Here is a 22,833-nt window from a genome sequence, read left to right on the forward strand (position 1 = left end):
TAATAGGTGTAATTAATTTTAAATAAAATGTGAATGATTAAAAATAATTTTAATTAAATATTGAATTATAAAAAAAAATTAATACTCGATGAATTAATTATTTTATTATTATAACTTTTATTAATATTTTATTTAGATGTTGTATTATTTTTTCTATTAATATTATTTTTAAATATATTATATTTCATTATTATTATTACAATTATTATTATTATTATTATTATTATTATCATTATTAGTTTATTATAGATAAAGGACTGTAAATTTCAGAAAAAATCAAAAAGTCATCTTGAAAATTATATTTTTCATCTTAAAGAAAGAGAATTTCACCTCCCTCAAATGTTCTCCCTCATTTATCCAAAGATCCCTCGAAGGAGAGAGACATGTCATTCTCACTCATTCTTTCACAAACAAAAAAAAAACTATTAAAAGGAATACAACCGAAGTGTCATTTGAATGTTATGTTAGTAATTGAGGTGTTGTGGATCTATACTTTTTTTTTAGTTATTTTTAGAGAACGAATTAACAAAATATAGTAGAAATATTTACGTTCTAATAATACAGTAATAATAATATGCTAAAGTTAAACACACTTGAATGAATTACATTTACGTTCTAAGTATTTTTAATAAGGATAATTTTGCTAAAGAAAACTATTTTCCACAGTAATAAATGTAAAGCATAAAAGAAAATTAATATTAGCATAAACCCAAGTTACTATCTCCCCGTTGCATTTGATTTCTAGTTGAAATATTTGAATTTCACTGACATTTAGTGCAAAAATGATTTGAATTTAGCTAACATTTCATAAAATCTGAGTTTCGACTTTTAACCCATAAAATATTTAACTCCTGTGAATAAAAATAATAATATTTACTCATAATGCTGAGTCACTATACAATTTTGAATTTATCTCCCTCGCAGAGTATAAACAGTGGCAGAAAGCTTTTAAAGAGATGAACAGAAAAAGAAAAAGAAAAGTTGACTAACATATATGATGACTTTTGGATTTGTAAAAGTTGTTCGTCTTACGTACCTTCCAGCACGATTGTGTCTATCTAGCACTACTTTCTTTTTATTTCTAAAGGAAAATTGGCCACTGGGAGATGAACTACTATCTTGTTTACACGATGCAGTGCGATGCGATGCTATGCTCTACAATGTCATACCAGCTTGCCTCTAAATAAGTAGCCAAAATTGTTAGCTCAAGCACTTTAAGAACAAATACCTGAAGCGCATTTCCGTAGTTATCTTTAAACAGAATGCAATTTGATTCACATCGAACGGAAGAATTAACATGCTGCTGGCCGCTAAAGTGGTCTGTTATATGACTAGAAGAGGATCTCTTTGAGTATCAAGAGAACTAGCATGATAAAGCACATTATAACAAGTGATGTTGCACACATAATCATCCCTCCTTTTTTCTGTGTTCTCTCTGCCTGCAATACACAAGTATATGTTTGAAATGACGATAACAGGCTAAACAGCAGCAGAAGATTCCGAAAGAAAGGCACTCCAATTTGCAACCAAAAATACTGAGTAAAGTCTACTCAAGTAACCAATAGCATGAGAGAAAACAGAACCTTTTGCAACTGCTTGAGGCCCTCTTCAACGGACGTAGAAACACTCTGAATGTTATAGTCAATTCTATCCACAATTGTTCCCTGCACGAATACCAGCTTCATGAGTCACATTTTATTCTATAAATCCATTTTATACAATGGTGGAGCATTCACCTGGTCTATCACTAGGACAGAGAGATCCTTCATGATTTGAGCAAGTTCATGGACTGATTTAACAACCTACAGCAAATTTTACTTAGTAAGACAAGGTAAGCATAGTAAGACAAGTTCATGGACTGATCCTTCAAGCAACACACCGAATGCATTCAAATTACCTGTTCAATCTCTCTCTCCCTTTCCACTGAGAACTGCTCACTTTTCTTTAGCTTTGTCATCTGCTCTTCACTAAAACCCTGAAGTTAATCAAATAACAAATATCATTATCTTAATTTGGATATAACTTCATCCAGGATGAAGAAGAATGTAAGTAAACATTTCATAACTTCATTGCAAGGACAGAAAGTTGTCCAGAGAGACAAATTTCATCATGAGTAAAATGAGCCTAATGGATCACGCTATTCCTTTCAAGTGAAACATCATTTCACATTCAAATAAATGGTAAATATATTGTCATATGTTCATAAATTCAAGAAATGATGAAGTTCTTCTCCACAAACCTACACCCCTTTTCAAAACTGACATTTAAAAGCTAAAAGGCATAGAACAAAATACTAGCCAGTAAATCATGTGTTGTACACATCCATAGACACTGCATAAACACATTGAATATTATTGTTTTCATCTTTACAGGTTTTAATTCTATTTTTAAATTCCTTTTTTTTTGCCAATACAAATTAGACAATTCAATAATTGGATAAATTTAGCTTATTATTATGCATACAGTGAATGATGCTCACTTTTAAAACATGAGTTCTCTCGCGATCAAGGAAATTCAATATGTGTTAATTTTAGATTAAACTTTATACCTTATATTATAGCCATGTCGTGTCTTACTAATTTTAAAATTTGAGGTATATCCATGTCAATTGCATATAGTATTCATGTTACATGTCTTATTCATAATTCATGCTTTCTAAATTCAAAGAGGAGAAGAGGTCATTGCATATGGGCAGAAATCTTGCAGTTTCATCATTATAATTTTGCATCAATAATTTCTAGAAAAGAAAATAAAACACCAACAATCACTTGGTAAGTAAAAATAAATGCATCCTACAGTGTTAGAATATATGAAATATATCAATAATACCTTTCTTTAATATTAAGAGTAAGTATCTGAAAGTTAATTTGATATTTGCTTATCATCTTAATGATTGGTTTTATATCTCTTTTACTATCTCATATTTTCTTTTTTTATTAACTAGGGTTCAGGATTTGGTACAAATACAAGTGGTTCATCCTTCGTAACATAACCATTACATTAATACACACTGCAAATAGTTTTTATTTTCTCCACCTCCATCAGTACCTACATCTCCTATAATTGTTTACTCACAGCATAAGGTATCTTAAAAAATATGGCCCTGTCAGAGAAATTAGTTGCCAAAAGGAACACACATACCACATCACTGAAGTCATCATCACGTGATCCAAATTTACTCCCGTTAAAGTTCATCTCCAAGTCAACCCCGTCAAAACCCTGTATGATTACACACAAATATGGACATCAGTGAAGCAACATAAACACTAATACAAAAAATAACACCGCAGTCCCACTGCTGCAGACACAGCAGAATCAAGCATTTGAATGTCGATAGAACTAACAATAGATGGAAAATAAAATAAAAAACCGATAAGTCGAGAAAAGTAGATTGATGAGTTATCAAACAGAGAATTAGACCAACCAAATTTGTGGCATATAAAGATTTTGGGAGAAAATAAGCTACACGTAAAAAGTTGCAACCTCTTTTTGCTGTTGCAGACGTTTCAAGTATGCTGACTGCTTTCGCCGAAGATCCATTGATAGGTTCTGAAGGTCTATAGCAAGGGAACGCTGCCAAAAGTAGATACAAAAATGCCAGTCATACAAATCTCAAGATCAAAACAAAACTGGCATATTATAAATTCCTAAAATTTTTGTAGCAACCAAGATCGAAGTAAATTTTCGCCCATTTACAAACCACTTCTCACCAAAGAACCATTTTCAAAATAAACAGTAAAATTATTGTGATGAAAGTAATAGTATATTTGGATGAGGGATTATAAGAGGAAAAGAGAAGGAAGGGAAACGCTTGATTAGCCATTCTCTTGCGTGGATAACCTACAAGGAGGGAGGGAAATGAAGATTTTTCACAAACCCTTCCTAACTTTTCTGAGGTGAAAAAATATATTAAGTCAAAGGAAAATTTTACATGGACACTCTTAAGTTTTCCTACACCTATGAAACACCTATTAAGAAAAAATATTTTTAATTTTGTAGTTGATGCTTCACAAATTCTTTTATATTTTAAAATAGGTTTAATAGGTTCGGAGGTCCCTATATTTGCGGATTCGTTTCAGTTGGGTCCTCCAATTTTTAAAGTGATCAATTGGGTCCCTAATTTGGTAAATGTGATTCAATAATAGGATCTCCGTTAAATGTAGTTAACGTACGTTAACTTTGTTATGAAGTGGAAGCTGAGGCATCCAAGTGGCATCCAAGTGGATTTTTATCATTTTTAGAAATTATTAACCAATGTTTCTCATTAATGTTCTGAAACTGGGAATTTGGGATCAATGGCGTATTTGAACCAGAGTAAAGACCATGAAGTTAACATCGCCGTCGCCACCGGAAAGCTTGTCCAAATCTGGCGCTCTCCGGCCTTCCGCCGCGAGTACTTCCCCTTCGAGCTCGTACGCACCTTCGCCGAGTTCGACGCGAAAGTAACCACCCTCGATTGGAGCCCGGACTCCAGGTACCTCATCGTCGGGTCCAAGGATTTAACCGCGAGAATCTTGTGCTTGAAGAAATTGAATAGTGGTGGAAAGAAAAAACCCTTTTTGCTCCTAGGGCACAGGGATTCGGTTGTAGGTTCGTTCTTCGGTGTCAATTCGAAAACTAGTAGAGTTTGTAAGGCTTATACGATTACTAGGGATTGTTACTTATTTAGCTGGGGTTTTACTTCTGATAGTGGTGGTGAGGCTGAGGGTTCGAAGCCGCCCTCGCCAGGGACGCCAGAGAGGGACGCGGAAAGGAATTTGGAGGTTGTTGAGAATGATGGTGTGAAGAAGAGGAAGAAAATTGATGTTGAGGATGGTGATGAGGGTTACCTGAGTAAGGGAAAGTGGGAGTTATTGAGGAAGGATGGGTTTATGCAGGGATGGGCAAAAGTGACAGCATGTGATTATCATAGGGGGCTAGATATGGTGGTTGTTGGATTTTCTAATGGTGTGTTTGGGTTGTATCAGATGCCAGATTTTGTGTGCATTCATTTGCTATCTATTTCAAGGGAGAAAATTACCACCGCTGTGTTTAACGAGCTTGGGAACTGGCTGACATTTGGCTGCGTCAAATTGGGGCAGCTGCTGGTGTGGGAGTGGCGTTCTGAGAGCTACATTTTGAAGCAGCAGGGTCATTACTTTGATGTTAACTGTGTGAATGGAAGGGAAAATAAAACCCTGTGCTTCAAAATGATAAAAATCCAGGAAAGATGCCACCTGGATGCCTCAACTTCCACTTCATAACAAAGTTAACGTACGTTAACTACATTTAACGGAGATCCTATTATTGAATCACATTTACCAAATTAGGGACCCAATTGATCACTTTAAAAATTGGAGGACCCAACTGAAACGAACCCGCAAATATAGGGACCTCCGAACCTATTAAACCAAAAAAAAGCATTATATCATTGGTGTTGGATGGATGTTCACTAAAAGATGGGGTGTTTGTTTATCATCACCCCAATACTTGTATTTTAAGTATCCCCTGTTTCCTTTACCTGGTGAATTGATAACATTAAAACATGAATAGGGTTTCACCCTACATTTTCCCTTCTTTTAACTCTCTTACACACCCAACAACAAAATTCAAATGAGGATAGGCCATAACTTCACATACAGTACTCATCAAAAGCAAGGAGAAACAAGAAAAATATCCCAGTAGGCTTTCAAACGATGGGAGGAGACTAAGGCAAAATAAGGCCTCATAATCATAGTCAAATAGAAGACAAACTCTACGCAATAGCTTATATATCTTTGGGAAAGTCACCAGAGTCCTGAACTGACTGAGACCAAGCAGAGCTTAGGTTATCTACTTATCCACTAACTAACTTTATTTATTGCAACCACAACAAATAATTGCGCAAGAACCTATATCGACCTTAAGAACAGTAAGTCAATAACGGGCAACCTCCAGTGAAGAAAAAGCCAAAGTCTGAACAAATTAGTTTGCAAGGCATAATACACCAAAATTACCCTACCTGTACGTTTTTTCTAACATTAGAATCCTCAGAAGATCCGCTAGCAGCAGAAAGTCTTTTCAGCCTCACTTCAGATTTTCTAAGAAGAGATGTAATTTCCTGGGTGAGAGTCTCAATAAGACGCTGGTCCTCTTTGTCATCCCCAAAGGAAGGCAACAAAGCCTTCGAATGAGCTTTAGTTAAATCAGAAATTTTAACCCGAGCACGTTGTATAGCCGCAGCTATTTCTTCAGAATCATCCACCCAAGACGGCGGCAACCCCACAGTAACCGCATCCCTAACATTTTAAAGGTGTTATTAACTATAAAGTCCAACAAAATTCAACACCTAGTTTAAGGCACTTACCCATAGGGTATCGCTATTATGCATGTGAATATATGAAATTAAAGAGCGGAAAGACTCTTGCAGAAACAAAATGGAGTGTGAATTGGTGAAAAAGTCAAACCTAGAGGTGGATGGGTCATCGGTGCTTAAAGGAGCATAGGATGATCGATTGGAAGGAAGAAGCGAAACCATTTCAATGACGGGACCGGTGGAAGAAGCAGATGCGGCGGAGGAAGAGAGAGGAGCACGCACGCTCTTCACGGCGTCTCTGTGCTTCCTAAACTCCACTGTTCGATTTCTCGTCGCCATTGAATCAAAATTCAAGTAACCTCTCTCTCTCTCTGCTTTCCCCGGAAAACAACCAGCAACAAAAATCGTACCAGTTTTTTTTTTTGGATTAGGAATCAAAAACAAGGGTCATATTTGTAAATTACTCAAGTCCGACATACCTTACTCCAGAAGAAATGAGCTTCCAAGCTCTAATGTTCAACCATGTTTGATGTCGGAAGAATGCTGGTTAGGATTTTTAATAATTTTTTTATATATAGTTTCTCTTTATTTTAAATTATAGTTTTTTTCTAATAAAACTCTAAATTTTAATTGGTCTAACTACGTTTGAATTCTTAAAATATACGCTTTAAATCTTTATAAAACATTTATGTCTCAATCTTTGTAAATTGTATGCTTTATTATGGTGTCTCTTGTATTACAAGCTATTTATTTCAGTCTTATTATTTAAGATATGTGTGATTTTGAGAAAACGAAGAATAGAGTGAAATCATTTATATGACGACTGATTGAGTGAAAAATATAAGAAAAAGGTATGCTTATGTACAAAACAACATAAATACTTCACAAAAGCAAAAGGCAAATCTGATATTAAAAGAAACATTTTTGTCTATACTTTCTTAAACCTTCCCTTTCCATTTTCTTTCCTAGTATTGGAAGATTAACTCTTTTTCTATCCTTTTAAATGTTTTGTTTTTCCTTTGTATATTCAAACATTTCAAATAATTAATTTTGAGATGTGATTTTACCTTTCTTCTTCTTTACCAAAAAATCTTAAAAAGCATTGATAATCGTTATATTGTCTATGAATAAAACCTGTAAAATATTTTTTCTTATAGAAATCAGAATGATAAGAAAAATTTGTCAGTACTGAATAAAATAGTCCTATTCAAACTATTTTAATCTTCAGCTAGATTTTTGTGATGATTTATTACCACCCAAAAAAATTCTAAACAATTTTATATCTTCAATTATTTTTCTTCTAATGTTGACATTAGAAATCAAAGCTTAACTTTTCTTAAGAGAATACAAATTAAATTGAGAAAAGCAATGGAAGCTAGAGGGTATAATTTAACCAACATCCAAAAGATAGAGAGGCTACAAATTTACATTGTTGCAAGTATAAATTACTACGAGTAAGGATTGGAATTTAGTATACTTTTAAGCCTAAAAAACTTATTTTAGCGATGAAGCGTCGTATTTATTATTAATTATATTAAGTGTGTAAAATTATAATGGTGTGTGTGTGTATTTATTTAAAATACTTTTTATTGAATTCAATGTTTAAGAAATCTTTTACTTTTTAATACATTTATTCATTATTTAAATTTAAGAAAGTAAGATTGAAATATGGTTAATGTTTGATATTTTATTAGTAAATTACAAAATTATCTGTATGACACATTTTTTATATCTTTAAACCTTCAAAATCCGAACTGGTTTTCAGTGGATGAGTCTTTATAAGAATTTTTATTAAAATATTTATATATTTTAAGAAATTATTTATAAGTTGACATTATGTAATTCACACGAAAAAATATTTTTTTTTCACAAAAATCCTTGTAAAAAAAAATTGTACAAATATATCTCAGTAATATTTTGGTTAAACCTCTTTAGTTGTCTTTATTTAAATAGAGTTTTTTCAATTTCTCTTCTTTTAAAATTCTCATTTGAGTCCTAAATAGTACTAATTTGAGTCAATTAGATCCCTACCGTTAAATTGACTTAACGGAATTAAATTTTTGATGAGTTGGAATATTGACATGACTAGTTTTTGAAACGTGGCATTCTCACGTGGAATTTGATAAAAAAAAACATTTTAATTTTTTTTTCTCTCTCTACAGTATTCCTAGCCCTACTTTATACCTCGTCAACGGTGCGGTGGGCCTTCTCTGCCAGCAAACGCAAGCGGTTGGAGGTTTGTCAAATCGTATTGCTTAGGGAGTGTTCCTGAGAAGCGATTCGCGGACGTAATTAGACGCTCGAAATGATCTTGTATATCTGAGTTTTGTCCTAGATCTCGTGGAAGTTTCCCGATGAAGCTGTTGTTGAAGAGTTTCAGCTGATGCAGGTTGGGATTTGAAGCTAAAATTTCAGGAATTTTCCCCGAGAAGGTTGTCATTTAGGTTGAGAGAATAGAGACGCAAATAGGCTATTGCATGTGGTAGTTCCCCTGTGAGAGTGTTCTAAGAGAGGTCCAACAAATGCTTGATTTTGCTGAAACAGAAAGTTGTGTTGAAGGTGGATGTACATGAAGACAAAATCAAGCAAAAAGTAATGAAGGTTGTCTCTGGAATTTTAGGTATTCAATTAGATTTCAAATTCTCGAGTTCCTCATCTCTTTAGCTTCTCTGCTTTCAATGCTCAAACAAACTGAGGGGACAAAAGTGAGGATATAAAAAATGAAAAGATAATATTGTAGTACAGGCAAAGCTGGTTTTCTTTTACTCAATTCGGTTGAATTAGCTTGAATGAAACTGGTCTTTGTTTCAAGACATGAAGTCTAGATAATATAGCATCAATGACTCAATTACTAAAATCGTATTTGAAATACTGTTGCAGGTGTGGAGTCAGTTTCTGTGGATATGAAATGACAAGAAATTAACCTTAATTGGGGACATTGATTCAGTACAAGTAGTTGCAAAGCTAAGGAAGTTTTGTCACACTGAAATAGTTTCTGTTGGAGCAGCGAAAGAGGAAAAGAAAGAAGAACCTAAAAAGGATGATAAAAAGAAGGAAGATGAAAAGAAAGATTCCACAAAAGAAATTGTTCCAGATCCACTCAAGTTCTATCAAACTTATGGCTATTATTATCATATGAAACCACATTACAATCCATATTACAGTGCCATAAGTGTGGAAGAGGATCCCAATGGTTGTGTCATTGTCTAATTTTGATGTTACAGTGCCATGAAGCTTTAGGCGGCGCCGAATCTCGATCTCTGACTGGTTCACCCTAACGCTGTCAGTGGTTTTGGTTTCTACCTTCTCTAGGGGTTTCAATTGTAGGCTTTGAATTGAAATTGGTTTTATGAAGATTTGAAAGTCTCGCGTTTTGTGTCTAGCGTGATTTAGGGTTTGTGACTAATTTGGGAGTTTTCATATTTGTGATTTTGTTTTCTCTTTACAGGTTTGAAATGGTTTAATGGAGAAGAAAATAGATGATGATGAGTTCGGTTGCGTGCGAAGAGCTTGAGCACTGGTTACGTTGGCCATGGTGGCGATTTGCCTTCGTGGTGCTGGATGGAAGGAGATGAATTAAAGTGAACATGGCACACTCACGATTTTGATTTTGTGGTTACTTGATTACAGGTTGATGGTGCACGAGGAAGATGATGGAGGTTTTGCGCGATTGGGTTCTCTGGTTCTGAATGGTGCTTGGCTGTAATGGAAGATGACTTTTTTTTTTAATTTTTTAATCAAAATGTTAAAATGTTTTTAAATTCCACGTAGAGCTCTGTGAATGCCAGGTTTAAAAAACTTGTCACGTCAACTTCCAACCTCAGCAAAAACTTAGCCCCGTTAAGCCAAATTTAACAGTAAGAACCCAATTGATTCAAATTAATACTATTTAGGACTCAATTGGAAATTTTAAAAGAATGAGGATCAAACTAGGAAAACTTTACATAAAGACAACTAAAGGGGTTTAACTTAATTTTTTTTGTCAGTTTCAAAAGTTGAAAACTCCTTTTTTTTTTTCATGTGTATTTGAGAATAACATTAATATCTATACCTAAATAAATTTTGTTTTTTCGTATCCACGTTTATTTTTCAAATTTTTTCTTTAAATTTTTTCTTTTAAAATTAAAATAATTATTACATTAATTTTATCATTTTCTAAAACTTAATCGTTTTTTCAATCTAACCATTTTTTTAAATTTAATAATCTTTCTATTATAAAATATATATATATATATATATATATATATATATATATATATATAATACATAAAAATCATTTACAATAAAATTATAAAAAATTGTATTTAATTTTATAATCATAATATTAACAATAGTAATAATAATAGTTTTATTATCATAAAAAAATACATATGCGGGTGTTTTCACTAAAATTTATTATAATTTAAAATATATATATATATATATATATATATATATATATATTTATTTATATTTTGACTTATATATTTCATCTGGTAATATGATTTATTTTACTTCAATTTTACTGGTTTAGATGTTGACAACAATTTTTTTCCTTCGGACCCATAAACCTAATCTAATAAGTAATTAATTATGTATTTATTATTATAACATTTATTGTTATCTTATGTCACACTGGTGTCTTGATGTTGAAGTATCTTTTACAAACTTCCATTCTCAACTTAGATGATATCTGTATTTGATAACATTTTGAATTGAGAAGAGAAAACTTTTTGTGAAGTTTTTACAATATAATCTTGATCTTGTAAGAACAACTTTAATTATGACTCATATTTGAACTCTCATTCTTACTTTAATGATTATAAGAATATGGTTTAAATACTCTTTTGTTTCATATTTTAGTTAGTTATGCTCAATTTAATATTTTTCCAATATCGTCAAAATTGCTAACTAAAGATGAATAATACGTTTTGTGTGTGTTTTTTAATTTAAAAAAGAAAAGATTTTTACGTGTTAAATTAACATTGTGCTATGTGGCAATATCAGTGTCACGTATTAAATATGTCATCGTTTCATATGTCAAGTCAGTATTAATATTGCATGTCATTGTCTTATATTCAATTTAGTCTCAATTTTCATTAATTTTGTTCAATCTAGTTTTGATTTTTGTTAATTTTATTTAATTTAATCATAATATTGTCATTTTCTAAATTAAGATCAAATTTATTTTTTATTAAAATTCACATTTTTATTAAATATTTTTCTTTTCATTACGGTTAAACCAACTCTAAGTATATTATTGAAATATAATTATTATATTTATGTTAGATTTTTTTTCATATAAAAATAAGTTTAGAGATGGTTTAAAAGTAATGAAATTTTTTCTTTAATTTTAAAAAAAAATTATCTTCTAATTTTAAAAATGAATTAGATTTTTCCTTTTAATTTTAAAAATAAATTTGAATTTTTCTTCTAATTTTAAAAATAATAATGAGTTTTTCTTCTAATTTTAAAAATAATGAAGATTTTTCCTTTTAATTTTAAAATAATGATTTTTTTTATTTTAAAAGTAATGAAGAATTTTTCATATAAATTTCTTAAAAAAAAATATTTTGGAATTTAAAATATGGACTGAATTGAACAAAATTAACGTAATTTGATATTAAATTGAACAAAATTAACGAAAATTAAGAATGTATATAATACATGACACTGATCTAATTTTACACTTAGTGACACTAACTTGACATATGATATTACTATTGTCATGTGACATAGACTTAATATGTGAACAATTTTATTTATTAATTAAAAAAATTTTGAAATTTTTTAAAAAATCACTAACTTCATCTTCAGTTAACAATTTAGATGACGTCATTAAAAATAATCAAATTAAACATAATTTACTGAAGTAATAATTACATTGAACATCCGAAGAAAACAGTCTTATATTAAATAAAGTGAATTCGAAGAAAATAGTCTATTAAATAAAGTGAATGAAAATAAATAAAAAAAAATATTAAAGCTAAAAGTATTTATAAAAATATTGAAAAATAATATAAGGGATTAGGGTGATCTATATTATAAATTGTATTTGTGTATTTGTATATATTGTTTGGGTTATGTGTATATTTTATATAATATTTGTGTATTTTAAAAGGAATATTTGTGTATACTTATATTTGTGATAGATTTGTAGTAATAGATATAAATATATTTTTGTTATTCTTATTTTTCCATCCCAAATATTCCAACAAATGTGATGTGATATGTGAAAATGCAATCTATGATTCCATAAAAACATTCTTCCTCATCCCGTTGATGCCTATTATCGGGTAATCATAATAGATTTGAATGGGTTTAGGCCTATAAGGGAGGCTGCATTAAGATGTGGAGGTGGTGCAGAGGGCCATGGAGGGCGTTTGGGTAAATTTGAAATAACAAGAATTCGTGTGGGCTAAGGATCCCAACGCAACAACCACGCACAATCCTAAACCGAAAGTCCCTAGTATTTTCCTCGTCCTATTTCCCTTGACAGTAACATTATATATAAATATAAATATACTACACACCACTCCCATCCTACACCGGCACCCACAAGAAAACACAACAACGATTCCTCAGACAACTTTACCGTGTAGCCCAAATACCCTTTTATTTTTTCCTCTGTGCCTGTACTTACTACTTAGCGCAAGTCAATGGAAGACGAGAATTTCAGTTTTGGCCGCTCTACTGCCTCCAAAAGCTACCAATCCAGGCTCAAGTCACACTTCGGTGATTTCTTATTTCAAACCTCGTTTTGTTCAATCCAGTCTTGTGGATACTGTTTTTGTTGGTTTTGGTTTTGTGGGGCGTCTGTTCTGGCTAAATGTTTAACCTTTTTTCTTTTGGTCGTTGAAACAGAGCTTTTCATCGATTTTGATGAGGTCAATGGGGATGAGGATTTTAGGACGGCTTATCCATGCCCTTTTTGCGCAGATGATTTTGATCTTCTTGAGCTATGTTGCCATCTTGACTTGGACCATCCGGCAGAAGCCAAGTCTGCGGTATTTGATTTATCTTTCACCTTAATTTATTCCCCTTTAGTATTTTTTTTTTTTTTAGCTTTGCATAGGAACTTTTTCCATTCCCTTTACGTTGTTGTTGATGCTTCTTTATTGCTGCCTGGCCATGGTTAATTTATCGTAGTTAGTATGTTTTAATAGAGATATATCGCAGTTCATTGTTAGCCTTATAGTTTTGAAACAATCTCATTCAGATTGGGTGCTTTGGTGCTTTGCAAGAAAGTTCCTTCGTAGTTATTAACTTTATAATTGATTTATTGAACAGAAAATTCACAAAGTACTTAGGAAGCCAGTGCTGGTAGTTTCATTTGAAATATGTTAATTGTATCGAACAAATTGCATGTATTTTTATTACAAAAATTACCTCGTGATTATCATCGGCCATGTTTATAATGCTTGTAATTTAAGTCAATAGCTTCCTTGTCATCATTGCGGACAACGGACCTGAAATTTTCCTTTGATAAATTGAGACAGCTTTTCAAATTGACCTTTGCATTTCTGCATTCTATTGCCTCTGAAAATATCCATTATTACTTCTAGTTCACGATTAATAACAATTTTTGGAGCTATCCATTGATGTGATTTTGCAAAGTGAAACCTTTTTATGACATTCTTATTGGCTTTTTATATATCTTGCATCTATGCAGAAGCCCTTAAAGATGTGGTTCCTGACAAGATCTTAGCTTGTAGAACCTGAAGTGGTTACTGCACATGATTTCGATTTAGATCTTTGCCACATCTAGAATGAGCTCCCATGTAAAGTTGATGATGTTACTTTATTGTCGGTTGATTTAAGTATGACTAGGCAAACACACACACGCCCCAGTTGGACTTTAGAGAGATTGCAAGTAACCACTGTGAACTTTTAAATCCTTCAATTGTGCAACTCCTCTTCACCCTCAAACTATGATAAACAAACCAGATCTGTCAAACAATTCCTAGTGCTTTTAGATCACTAATGTGCTTTTCATTGAATGATAGTTTCTATAATATAAAAACGTTTAATTTATTTATCATGTTTTTATTTCAAATTGGCTATGAGGGATGTTACAAGTGTGTTAGACGGACCATGCATGATTGTCACATAATTTACAAATCTTGTAAGAAAGGGATATAAAATTATCTGTTGTAGTATTTATCCCAATTTTAGGTTCAGTTGGCGGATTTAGAAGTTTATACTGGCTACTTGCAATAGGATTAAAATTCAGTTGTGTGTATATACTATTTTCTTAGACAATTGATTTATTTCTCAATTTGCTTGCAATTTTCATTACTATCTATTTTGTGCTTGTTGAATTGCACTCAGCTATCTCTATCTCTGTTTGCTCATGCAGATTTGTCCTGTGTGTACCGTGTGGATTGGGTCAAATGTCGTTGATCATATAGCAGCACAACATGGAAACTTGTTTAAGATATCCTTTCTGATCTGATTGATAGGAATGATTTTATTTATTGATAAATCGTATTAGTTTGTTGCCCTTTTGTCTCCTTGTTACCAAAGTCTTTGTCCTTTATTCAACTATGTACTTCCTTTACTGGAGATTACAGTCAGCTGAAATCAAAATGGTACAAAGATGAATCCTACCCAGATCTTTCCTTTTCAAGAAAGGGTAAACCAGATTTTTCTTCTGGGTTATCTCCCGGGATGTCTACCTCCAACACATCAAGTGATCCATGGCTGTCATTTTTGTATGGTGCATCTGCTGTTGATGAATGTGAAAATGTGCTGCCAGATTCTTCAAGTGAAATAAGCGTTGAAGAAGTGCACTCAAATGATAAAGTGTTAGAAAGGTATGAAGTATCACTCTATTTACTATTTGTCATTTCGCATTTTTCATGCACTGTCAAACATCAACCATGAAATCACATTTATTTTTGATCCATCATTATAGAGTTTGTGAATGAAAAATGTCAAGTTTTGAGACCAAAAAAAGGCAAAATCCTATTTTTAGATGGTTAACAGTACCAAAAAACTTGATTTTTCAAGACCATGTTTCATCCGTTGAAGCAATAATCTTTCGCAGACCACCTTTCACTTTTTGAAGCAATAATCTATAAATATTCAAAACAGGCAGACCACCTGAAATCATTGGAAGCATCCTCTACAACAGTTGGATATGATTGTTCTTTTCAAGTAACTTTTAGATTAATGCAATTAAAGCTGTAGCTCCGCGGTAGTGATGATAATAAACCAATCAGGGGGCCATTTAAGTGTTCTTTGTCAGGATCACATCCTTCTACATCTAGTATAGGTAGGTACATTGAGGCAAATGATGGTTCAAACCGAAAACTTGGCTGCATATGCAAGTTCCCAAAAACACGCTGGTCTTTTTTTGTTTCTTTCTACACTTTGTTGAGGTTAGGGCCTCAGCGAAAATGGTTACTTTTGTTACTTGTACCTTTTAATAAGACATTAATTATATTCTTGTTGACTTGCTCTTGTTTGACGTTGTACCTATTTATGAGATGTTTAATTTTGCGTAACTACTTTCATCTTTCGCTTAAATATGTACCTAATATTTTAATTATTGCAGGGATGTTCAGCCATATTTATCTGACAAAGACCAAATAGAGAAAGCACAGCGCAGTAAATTTGTACAGGGACTTTTGGTGTCTACTATCCTTGATTCTGACTTCTGATTGAGACAGTTAAGGACATCAGTTGCTAGTTTCAATTCAATGGGTAAAAAAAGGAAATATATAGTATTTTCAATCTTGGAAATTATTCTTAGTCATAGGACCAATGTTTTTTTCTGCTGTATGGCACTGAGATAGACCTAGTATAGAGAAGTAAGCTATATGTAGGAATTAAATGTCATGTATATTCAAGACAATGCCATTATTGGTTTATAACAATTGCGTACGAACTCGTAGTTTCTCAGAATTTTGTGTTTCGTTGTAATAACATATGTAGTAGCTTAATGCCTTCCTCTTACTATTTGCTATAACTAAATAATGTGATAAAAGTGTGCCAATAATGATGAGTTGTTCTGGTACCTATCTGACCAACTGATTTTTTCAAATATGCAATTTGCTTAATCTGTTGACAAGGCCTTGCGAGTTATATAGCAATAGCGGCTATTATACTCCAATAATGCTTAACGCTAGTTGGATTTTTTTAGTGGAAAATGAGAAAGATAAAAAGTAATATTATACCGTCTTCCCGTATTTTTCTAGTTTGTAAAACGGGAAAATTTATTAGAGTACTCTTTTCCAATTCCACCACACAAAACGGAATTATATACAACAAATATGTAAAAACAACATTTCCAAAAATATAAAATGACGGGTGCATGTCTGTAGAATGAAGTAGCGAGTAACGTTATAAGGACCAGTGTTCAAAAGGGCATCAAACTAAAATATGAGACCTTAGTCAAAACTAGAACTGTCATTATGATACCCCTGATAAACTGGAATAACAGTTGTGACGATAAACTTTCACGGAAGGGATTATGTTAAGGATCATATGCCAGAACATGTGGGAAATGTCAGTAAAGGGCATAGGAGAGAATTGGGTTGATAAACCTTGTTTATGTAGCAAGGAGGGTAGAAACTAGGAAGGAAAAGAAAAGAGTAAGCAAGGCAAAGAAAATCAGAAGAGAAAGGTAGTGATGAGGGGAATAACCATTGAATGAGTTAAACAGCAGTAGGTGCAGACCCTCAAAGCTCTGCATTTGTCTACCCTTCGTATCCTACTTTCCTTGTTTTGTGAGTTGTCGCCGTCGGGTTTTATGCTATCTCAGTACACTAAATATATTGTTCCTATCAGGTTATCAATCAATTGAAGGATGCAAGTTTTTGAAACACTTTCCTTTCACATAACCTGAGTATGGCTAGATATAAATGCATTTTTTGCAGTCATTAACTATATATGATGAATATACAAATTAATTTGCGTTCCAAAATACTATTCTATCATCAAAATTATTAGTAGCACTAATTTGCTTAGAATCCTCCCAAAAAAAACATAATCAGCTATAACTTAAAGAATATGGACCAAAATCAATAACAAACGAAATATGAATGGGGGCGTAGGATACACCTATGTGCGAAGTTTCCTAATCAACCATTTCTTTCTAAGCTTGGCATCCAATGCAAGAAATGTTTTAGCTTTTCTTTCATCCTCCAAGAAATCACAAGCATCCAAAACCAGGTCATCATCCATATCAGGCAATGCTTGAACTGCTTCTATGACGTTCTCTATTGATATTGAGGTATCATTCTTTTTTGCAGACACCGTTGAAACTACAGCTGCCATCTCATGGAGTGCAGCAGCCATGCCTTGTTCATCATTCCTTAATCTTTTAGGACTTGTAGAATTAGAAAATTTCTCCAATTGGCACTTCTGTTTCTGACCTATATAATGTAACTCAATGACACCACTAAATTGTTCTTCATTAGAATTGGTTGTAATTGGAGGCTGAGCAGTGTTAGATGTTGAAGGGCACTCGATCTTAAAATCAATTGCATTTTGATGCCTATCTGGAGGCAAAGGATATTCTTTTTCATCAAAACTTGGATCATATATGACACGCAAATCTTTATAGTATGGCAAAGGTCGAGTCATATATTGTCGTGCATCCGGGTGAACCTGCACAGACACGTCAAAAGTTTTAAAACCTTGTAAAATTAGATGATTAATATATCATAAGTATTGGAATTTCCTAAGGCATGCTAGGTAAGAATGAGAATGGGAAGGCTGATATATATGAAATACAACCATTGCATGGCTTTAAGTACATGGAATAAAGGAAAATGAAGTGAGTAGCATTTGTTTTTACTTTGAATCTAGAAAAATAAAATGAACCTAGGAGTCCTCAGTTCAGCAAAGAGATTCTACCCTTCTTGATATCTCATCTCAAGACAGTCCACATTCTAGAGTGAACAAATTTATTTAGCTTGTATTAGCTCACAAGTTTTGCCAATGAGGACAGTATATTATTGTAAAACCTTTTATGATTTAAAACATCTCTTGTAAGTTTGCAAGAAAGAAATAAACACCTATTAAAAAATGTGGGACTAACTACAGAGTTTGATCCCCTACACGGTATATTCTGTCTATTCCTCTTCTTATAAAATAGATTTTAAATCTAATTTAACTTTACAAAACCTCCAAGTAAAGTGTCAGGTTTGCACTAATTTATATAATTTAGTCATATCTTTAGTTGAAGTAGGATCTTTAATATCTACTTTCACATAATTTAAGGGTTGAAAATGCACCTTAATTGCAATCATCTTAGCCTGCTTTAACTCTAACCTGTCAAGTTTGTGACCCATAGCTCAAAAAGGACTACCTACAAAGGGGCAGACCAAAATGGCTGAGTAAAGCATCACAAAGTGCAGTCACTAAGGCGTTGGTCTCAATGAATTGAAATCCCAGATTAATTAGTGATATGACAAATTTAGTCCTTGTAAAACTTAGACAACTCTTTCCTTGCATGTTGGTTTTATGGGATTGAATTAAGTACCTAAATCAAATGTTAGGAGTAATCAAGAGATGATCATATTCTCATTTTCTTATTCCAGTGTATTTTATCTTATACGAAGCAGTGAAGAAGGACAAATTTTGGCAGGAGGAAAAATAAATATTTTTATTGATCCTATTGCTCCCATATCATAACAAATTATCACAAAATGAAAATTAAAACCTTCCTACAAATATCTGCTTTACACCTTTACCACCAGAAACACTCTTGAGTCTTACAGAATTTATGAAATATGCAGATTTTGCCCTTTTAACTTGCAGAGAAGAGTGAGAATCTATTACTAAATTCATTATAATAGACAACGGAAAACAAATGGGTAGATACAATTATTTTCAGGAAAATAAATTACTTCCAACAATAAAAAATAAGACTTCACTCAAAACCATAACTCCTTAAATCATCGTAAAAGGGAACTCGGGTGAAGACAGGCAACTCTCGTTGGCAATATAACAAATTATACTTCTAAGTGTATGTCCAAAGAGGTTCGATTTTACCAGCAGATTCAATTAATACGCACCTTAATATAATCTTGCCAGACACAATCATCGGCAATAACCATCTGGCGTGTTTCATCCCAGGCAAAGCCATCCAACTGAAGGAGGCTTTTAATTAAATTATATTGCCTTCTAAGAGTTTTGTGCCTGTTCTTAAGAATCTCCAAACTATACTCAAAACCAAATTTTTCATTGAATGATGAAATTATCTCCATCCATGCTTGTTTGCTGAAAACCCCATCAAATTGATTCCCTTTTTGCATTTGAGCAAGCATCAAGTTAATGAAGTAACGATCCATGGGTGGCTGCCAATAAGTCCGGGTCCGGGTACCAGAAGTGGTTGTTGTTTCCTTCGACACTCTTTGTTCACAATCATCGGTTGCTTTATCCGAGGTAGAGATTCCACAGTCTTCATCAGCCTTGATATCCTTTGATACATAAGGAACAAATGCTTCCTTTTTGCCTGAATTAGATAACTCTTCAGGTGCTGCATCACCTGGAAATTCACATTCATTAGATGTCGAAACATAAACTGGACCTCCTAAGCATCAAGCATATATATACAAATTAGTGTTTAACAAGCGCTACCTTTCGCTTCCACCACATGTCCATAAATAGTGCACAAGTCTTTGAAATTGGGTATACTTTTTTTTACTCCACATGTTAGCGCATTCACATCTACCTGCATTATTATTATGCAGAAAATAAACCAATGAACTCCTTTAGTAGAGTTGAAAAGATTTAAAATAATTTCAAATTTTGATACTCTGAGAAATTCATCCCAAACCTGATCATCAACAATGACCATATTTCGCTGTTCGTCCCAGCTAAACCCTGGTTGGCCAAGAAGGTTCTTAATACTCTTGTACAGATTCCTTAACGTTTTGTGGCGGTTCTTAAGAACATCTTTTTCGAACTGAAAATTGAACTTAGCATTGAACCTTGAAGACATATAATTCCACGCCTTTTTGCTAAACAAATGATCCTCAACTTCATGGCCTTGACTAACCTGCTCTAACATAAGATCGATGAAATAACGATCCATCTCGGGTGACCAAATTGTTCTTAGGCGTTCAGTGTCGTTTCCCAGAGCCATTTCTACAATGTAACACAAGATGAATTGTATCACTAACAAGGTTGATGAGTATTTCAGACAGAGCCATAACCAGTGCACATACATTGTTCAAGGCGTGCATAATTGTAATCTTTCGGATATATAAGCACGGTTGATAATCAAGTAATAATAATAATTTATTATTTGTCGTTTTGAAAACAAAAGACTGATGAAAGTTAAAAAGTAGAAACCAAAATCTCTTATTGACAAGAGACCTCAGAATCTGGTAAAAAAAATGCTATGATGAATGTGAAGAAGAACAAGAGAACAGCATCTATCACAATTCTTCCAACACAACAAGAACACAGATCGTGCCAAATTTTGTATCTATTAAGAGTGTTGAGATTAACAATTAACTATGGGATGATAAATGGAACACCTTGTGAGGAGTTTGAAGTTTGCTTTGGTAGGGATAGTGATTTCCGGGGCAAGGTTGAACCTGCTCTGTTGGGGGATACGATTGTACCCTCACCTTATTAGGGTTATCATCATATAATCTAACATATAATATTCCTAAAAATATAGAATATTTTTTATTTATGCTCGTATATCTTTATGATAAGGAAAGCTGATTGAAATAATAAAAAATTATTAAATTATAAAGAATGTTTATATTGTTAAATTTTTTATATGAGTGAGAGATAAAACAGTGAGAAATTATGTACACACCAAAAAAGAATAATATTTGTTAAGGTTATAAATATTACAATGGGCAGATAAATTTATATACCTGTTTTAAAAAAAACGATACTTCAATCATGTTTTAGAAAATGTTTGATAATAAATACTCTTAATTACAAATTTTACTCTATCATTATCAGTTTTCTACAACAATTTTTAAAATATTTTTTTTTAATTTATCAATTTATGATTTTATAAAATATTAACCCCATATATTGGATTTTTAAATTATAGTGAGTATTTTTATAAAATTCATTTGTATATTAATTTTTAGACTTTAATTTGATTGTTTACGAAATCACACCATTTTCATCCTCCGTGTGAATTTACTACTATTTTATAAAAATATATATTTTAAATTTTTATTATAAAGATGATTCTGATGAATACTATATACTTTTAAAGTAATGTTTAATCATTTCATATTTACTATTATTAAAAATCGCATTGCACTGACAACTGTATAACTAGAAAATTAATGTTAAAATAATGTCTTTAATGTATTTTAAATGGTTAAAGTTGTACGTGAAAATAATATTAAAAAATAATTTTAAAATAACATTAAGTCTTTAAATATATTTTAAAACACTCCATGTGTTGTGCCGAAGACAGGGCACCTTGATGATCAGACGGACGTTGAAAACTGGACGGGTCACATAAATACTTCAGGCGCTCCAACCGGATGGTTACCTGTTTGTTGAGGACTGGACATGCTGGCGAAGACCGAGCGAACTCTCTCCTCTTCTTCGTATCCTAGTTGTAGTATTTGTTCTCCCTCCTTGTTCTCTAAGCCGGGTGCGCAGCTTGTCAAAGGCACTCCGACGCTCAAGTCGGTAAAGTGACCGAGTGGTTATTATAGCAAGTAGAGCATGTATTATGCAACCTCCCCTGAAATCATACATGAGACCTTTATTTATACCAGTTATAATAGGCTTTTACCTTTTGTGGGCCTGATGATGGTCAAATCACGCCTTAATTTTCATTAGGGGCTTTAATGAGCTATTACTGTTTATAATCTAACCATGCGGTCGGCCTAGTGGTTGGTCAGCCAAGACGGTCGATCAATATGGGTGGTCGGCCTAGTCGGCCAGGGTTGTTGGCCTAGTGGCGGCCTAAGAGGAACCGTTCAGCCTAGGAATAGCCGTTCGATCTGGACCATGTGGTCGGCCAAGGTTGTAGGCCTGATGGCGGCCTAAGAGGAACCGTTCGGCCTAGGAATAGCCGTTCGGTCTGGACCATGTGGTCGGTCAGGGTTGTAGGCCTGGTGGTCGGCCTAAGGACCGTTCGACATATGGGGTAGGGAGGACCGTACAGTACAGGAAGTATATCAATGTGGAAGAGACTCAACCTGAAGGGGGAGATTGTTAGGACTCCAAGTGTGAGTGTAAGTCCCATTTTGGGTAGAAAGTTATATAAATCCCTTATGTGGTTAGGGCTTATGTCTATTAATGTTGTATCTCCCTAGTGAACATCCTCTTCGATAGATCCAACAAGTTTTAGTTAATTTCCTATTTACCCCATTTAATTTACAAAAATCGTTTAATTAATGGCTAATCCAATTTCTTTTTCAACAAGCATTTTAAAACACTTAAAATTATGGAATGTTGGTGACTTTTCCAATAAGAAATATACCAAAACCTTTCTAAAATAGTCATCTATAAAGCATAAGAAATACTTTTTTTTGGCTATTAAATGTTGGTAATGGGACCGCAAATGTCTATTTGAATTAATTGTAATTTTTGGCTTGCTCTCTAATGACGTTGTTTAAGAATTGGCGGTT

The 22,833-nt window shown here is 32.9% G+C and overlaps 3 protein-coding genes and 1 pseudogene across 4 annotated transcripts; 2 read left to right on the plus strand and 2 right to left on the minus strand.

The window, feature by feature from the left end:
- Positions 1-851: 851 nt before the first annotated feature.
- Positions 852-6,863, minus strand: LOC108326800 (syntaxin-43). 2 transcript variants are annotated; one of them, XM_017560366.2, is made up of 9 exons: positions 6,754-6,863; positions 6,426-6,645; positions 5,981-6,257; positions 3,484-3,573; positions 3,142-3,219; positions 1,898-1,975; positions 1,737-1,802; positions 1,584-1,664; positions 852-1,439 (listed from the first exon to the last, which is right to left on the minus strand). In XM_017560366.2, exons 2-9 carry the CDS (start codon positions 6,611-6,613, stop codon positions 1,332-1,334), a joined length of 966 nt encoding a protein of 321 aa, XP_017415855.1. In that variant the 5' UTR covers positions 6,614-6,645; positions 6,754-6,863; the 3' UTR covers positions 852-1,331. The 2 variants fall into 2 exon arrangements, with proteins under 2 accessions (XP_017415855.1, XP_052729859.1); XM_052873899.1 differs by having other exon boundaries at positions 6,426-6,816.
- Positions 6,864-7,642: 779 nt separating this feature from the next.
- Positions 7,643-9,490, plus strand: LOC108327634 (heavy metal-associated isoprenylated plant protein 39-like; annotated as a pseudogene).
- Positions 9,491-12,699: 3,209 nt separating this feature from the next.
- Positions 12,700-16,166, plus strand: LOC108329728 (protein DEHYDRATION-INDUCED 19 homolog 3). The gene is made up of 5 exons (XM_017564079.2): positions 12,700-12,988; positions 13,118-13,260; positions 14,613-14,690; positions 14,825-15,069; positions 15,813-16,166. The coding sequence occupies exons 1-5, from the start codon at positions 12,913-12,915 to the stop codon at positions 15,916-15,918; spliced, it is 648 nt and encodes a 215-aa protein (XP_017419568.1). The 5' UTR covers positions 12,700-12,912; the 3' UTR covers positions 15,919-16,166.
- Positions 16,167-17,153: 987 nt separating this feature from the next.
- On the minus strand, positions 17,154-20,864 carry LOC108328060 (L10-interacting MYB domain-containing protein). The gene is made up of 5 exons (XM_017561843.2): positions 20,752-20,864; positions 20,046-20,356; positions 19,847-19,940; positions 19,282-19,754; positions 17,154-17,869 (listed from the first exon to the last, which is right to left on the minus strand). The coding sequence occupies exons 2-5, from the start codon at positions 20,352-20,354 to the stop codon at positions 17,321-17,323; spliced, it is 1,425 nt and encodes a 474-aa protein (XP_017417332.2). The 5' UTR covers positions 20,355-20,356; positions 20,752-20,864; the 3' UTR covers positions 17,154-17,320.
- Positions 20,865-22,833: the final 1,969 nt, after the last annotated feature.

This window comes from Vigna angularis, chromosome 2 (assembly GCF_016808095.1).
Source record: "Vigna angularis cultivar LongXiaoDou No.4 chromosome 2, ASM1680809v1, whole genome shotgun sequence".
In the NCBI taxonomy this organism is placed as follows: Eukaryota; Viridiplantae; Streptophyta; class Magnoliopsida; order Fabales; family Fabaceae; genus Vigna; species Vigna angularis.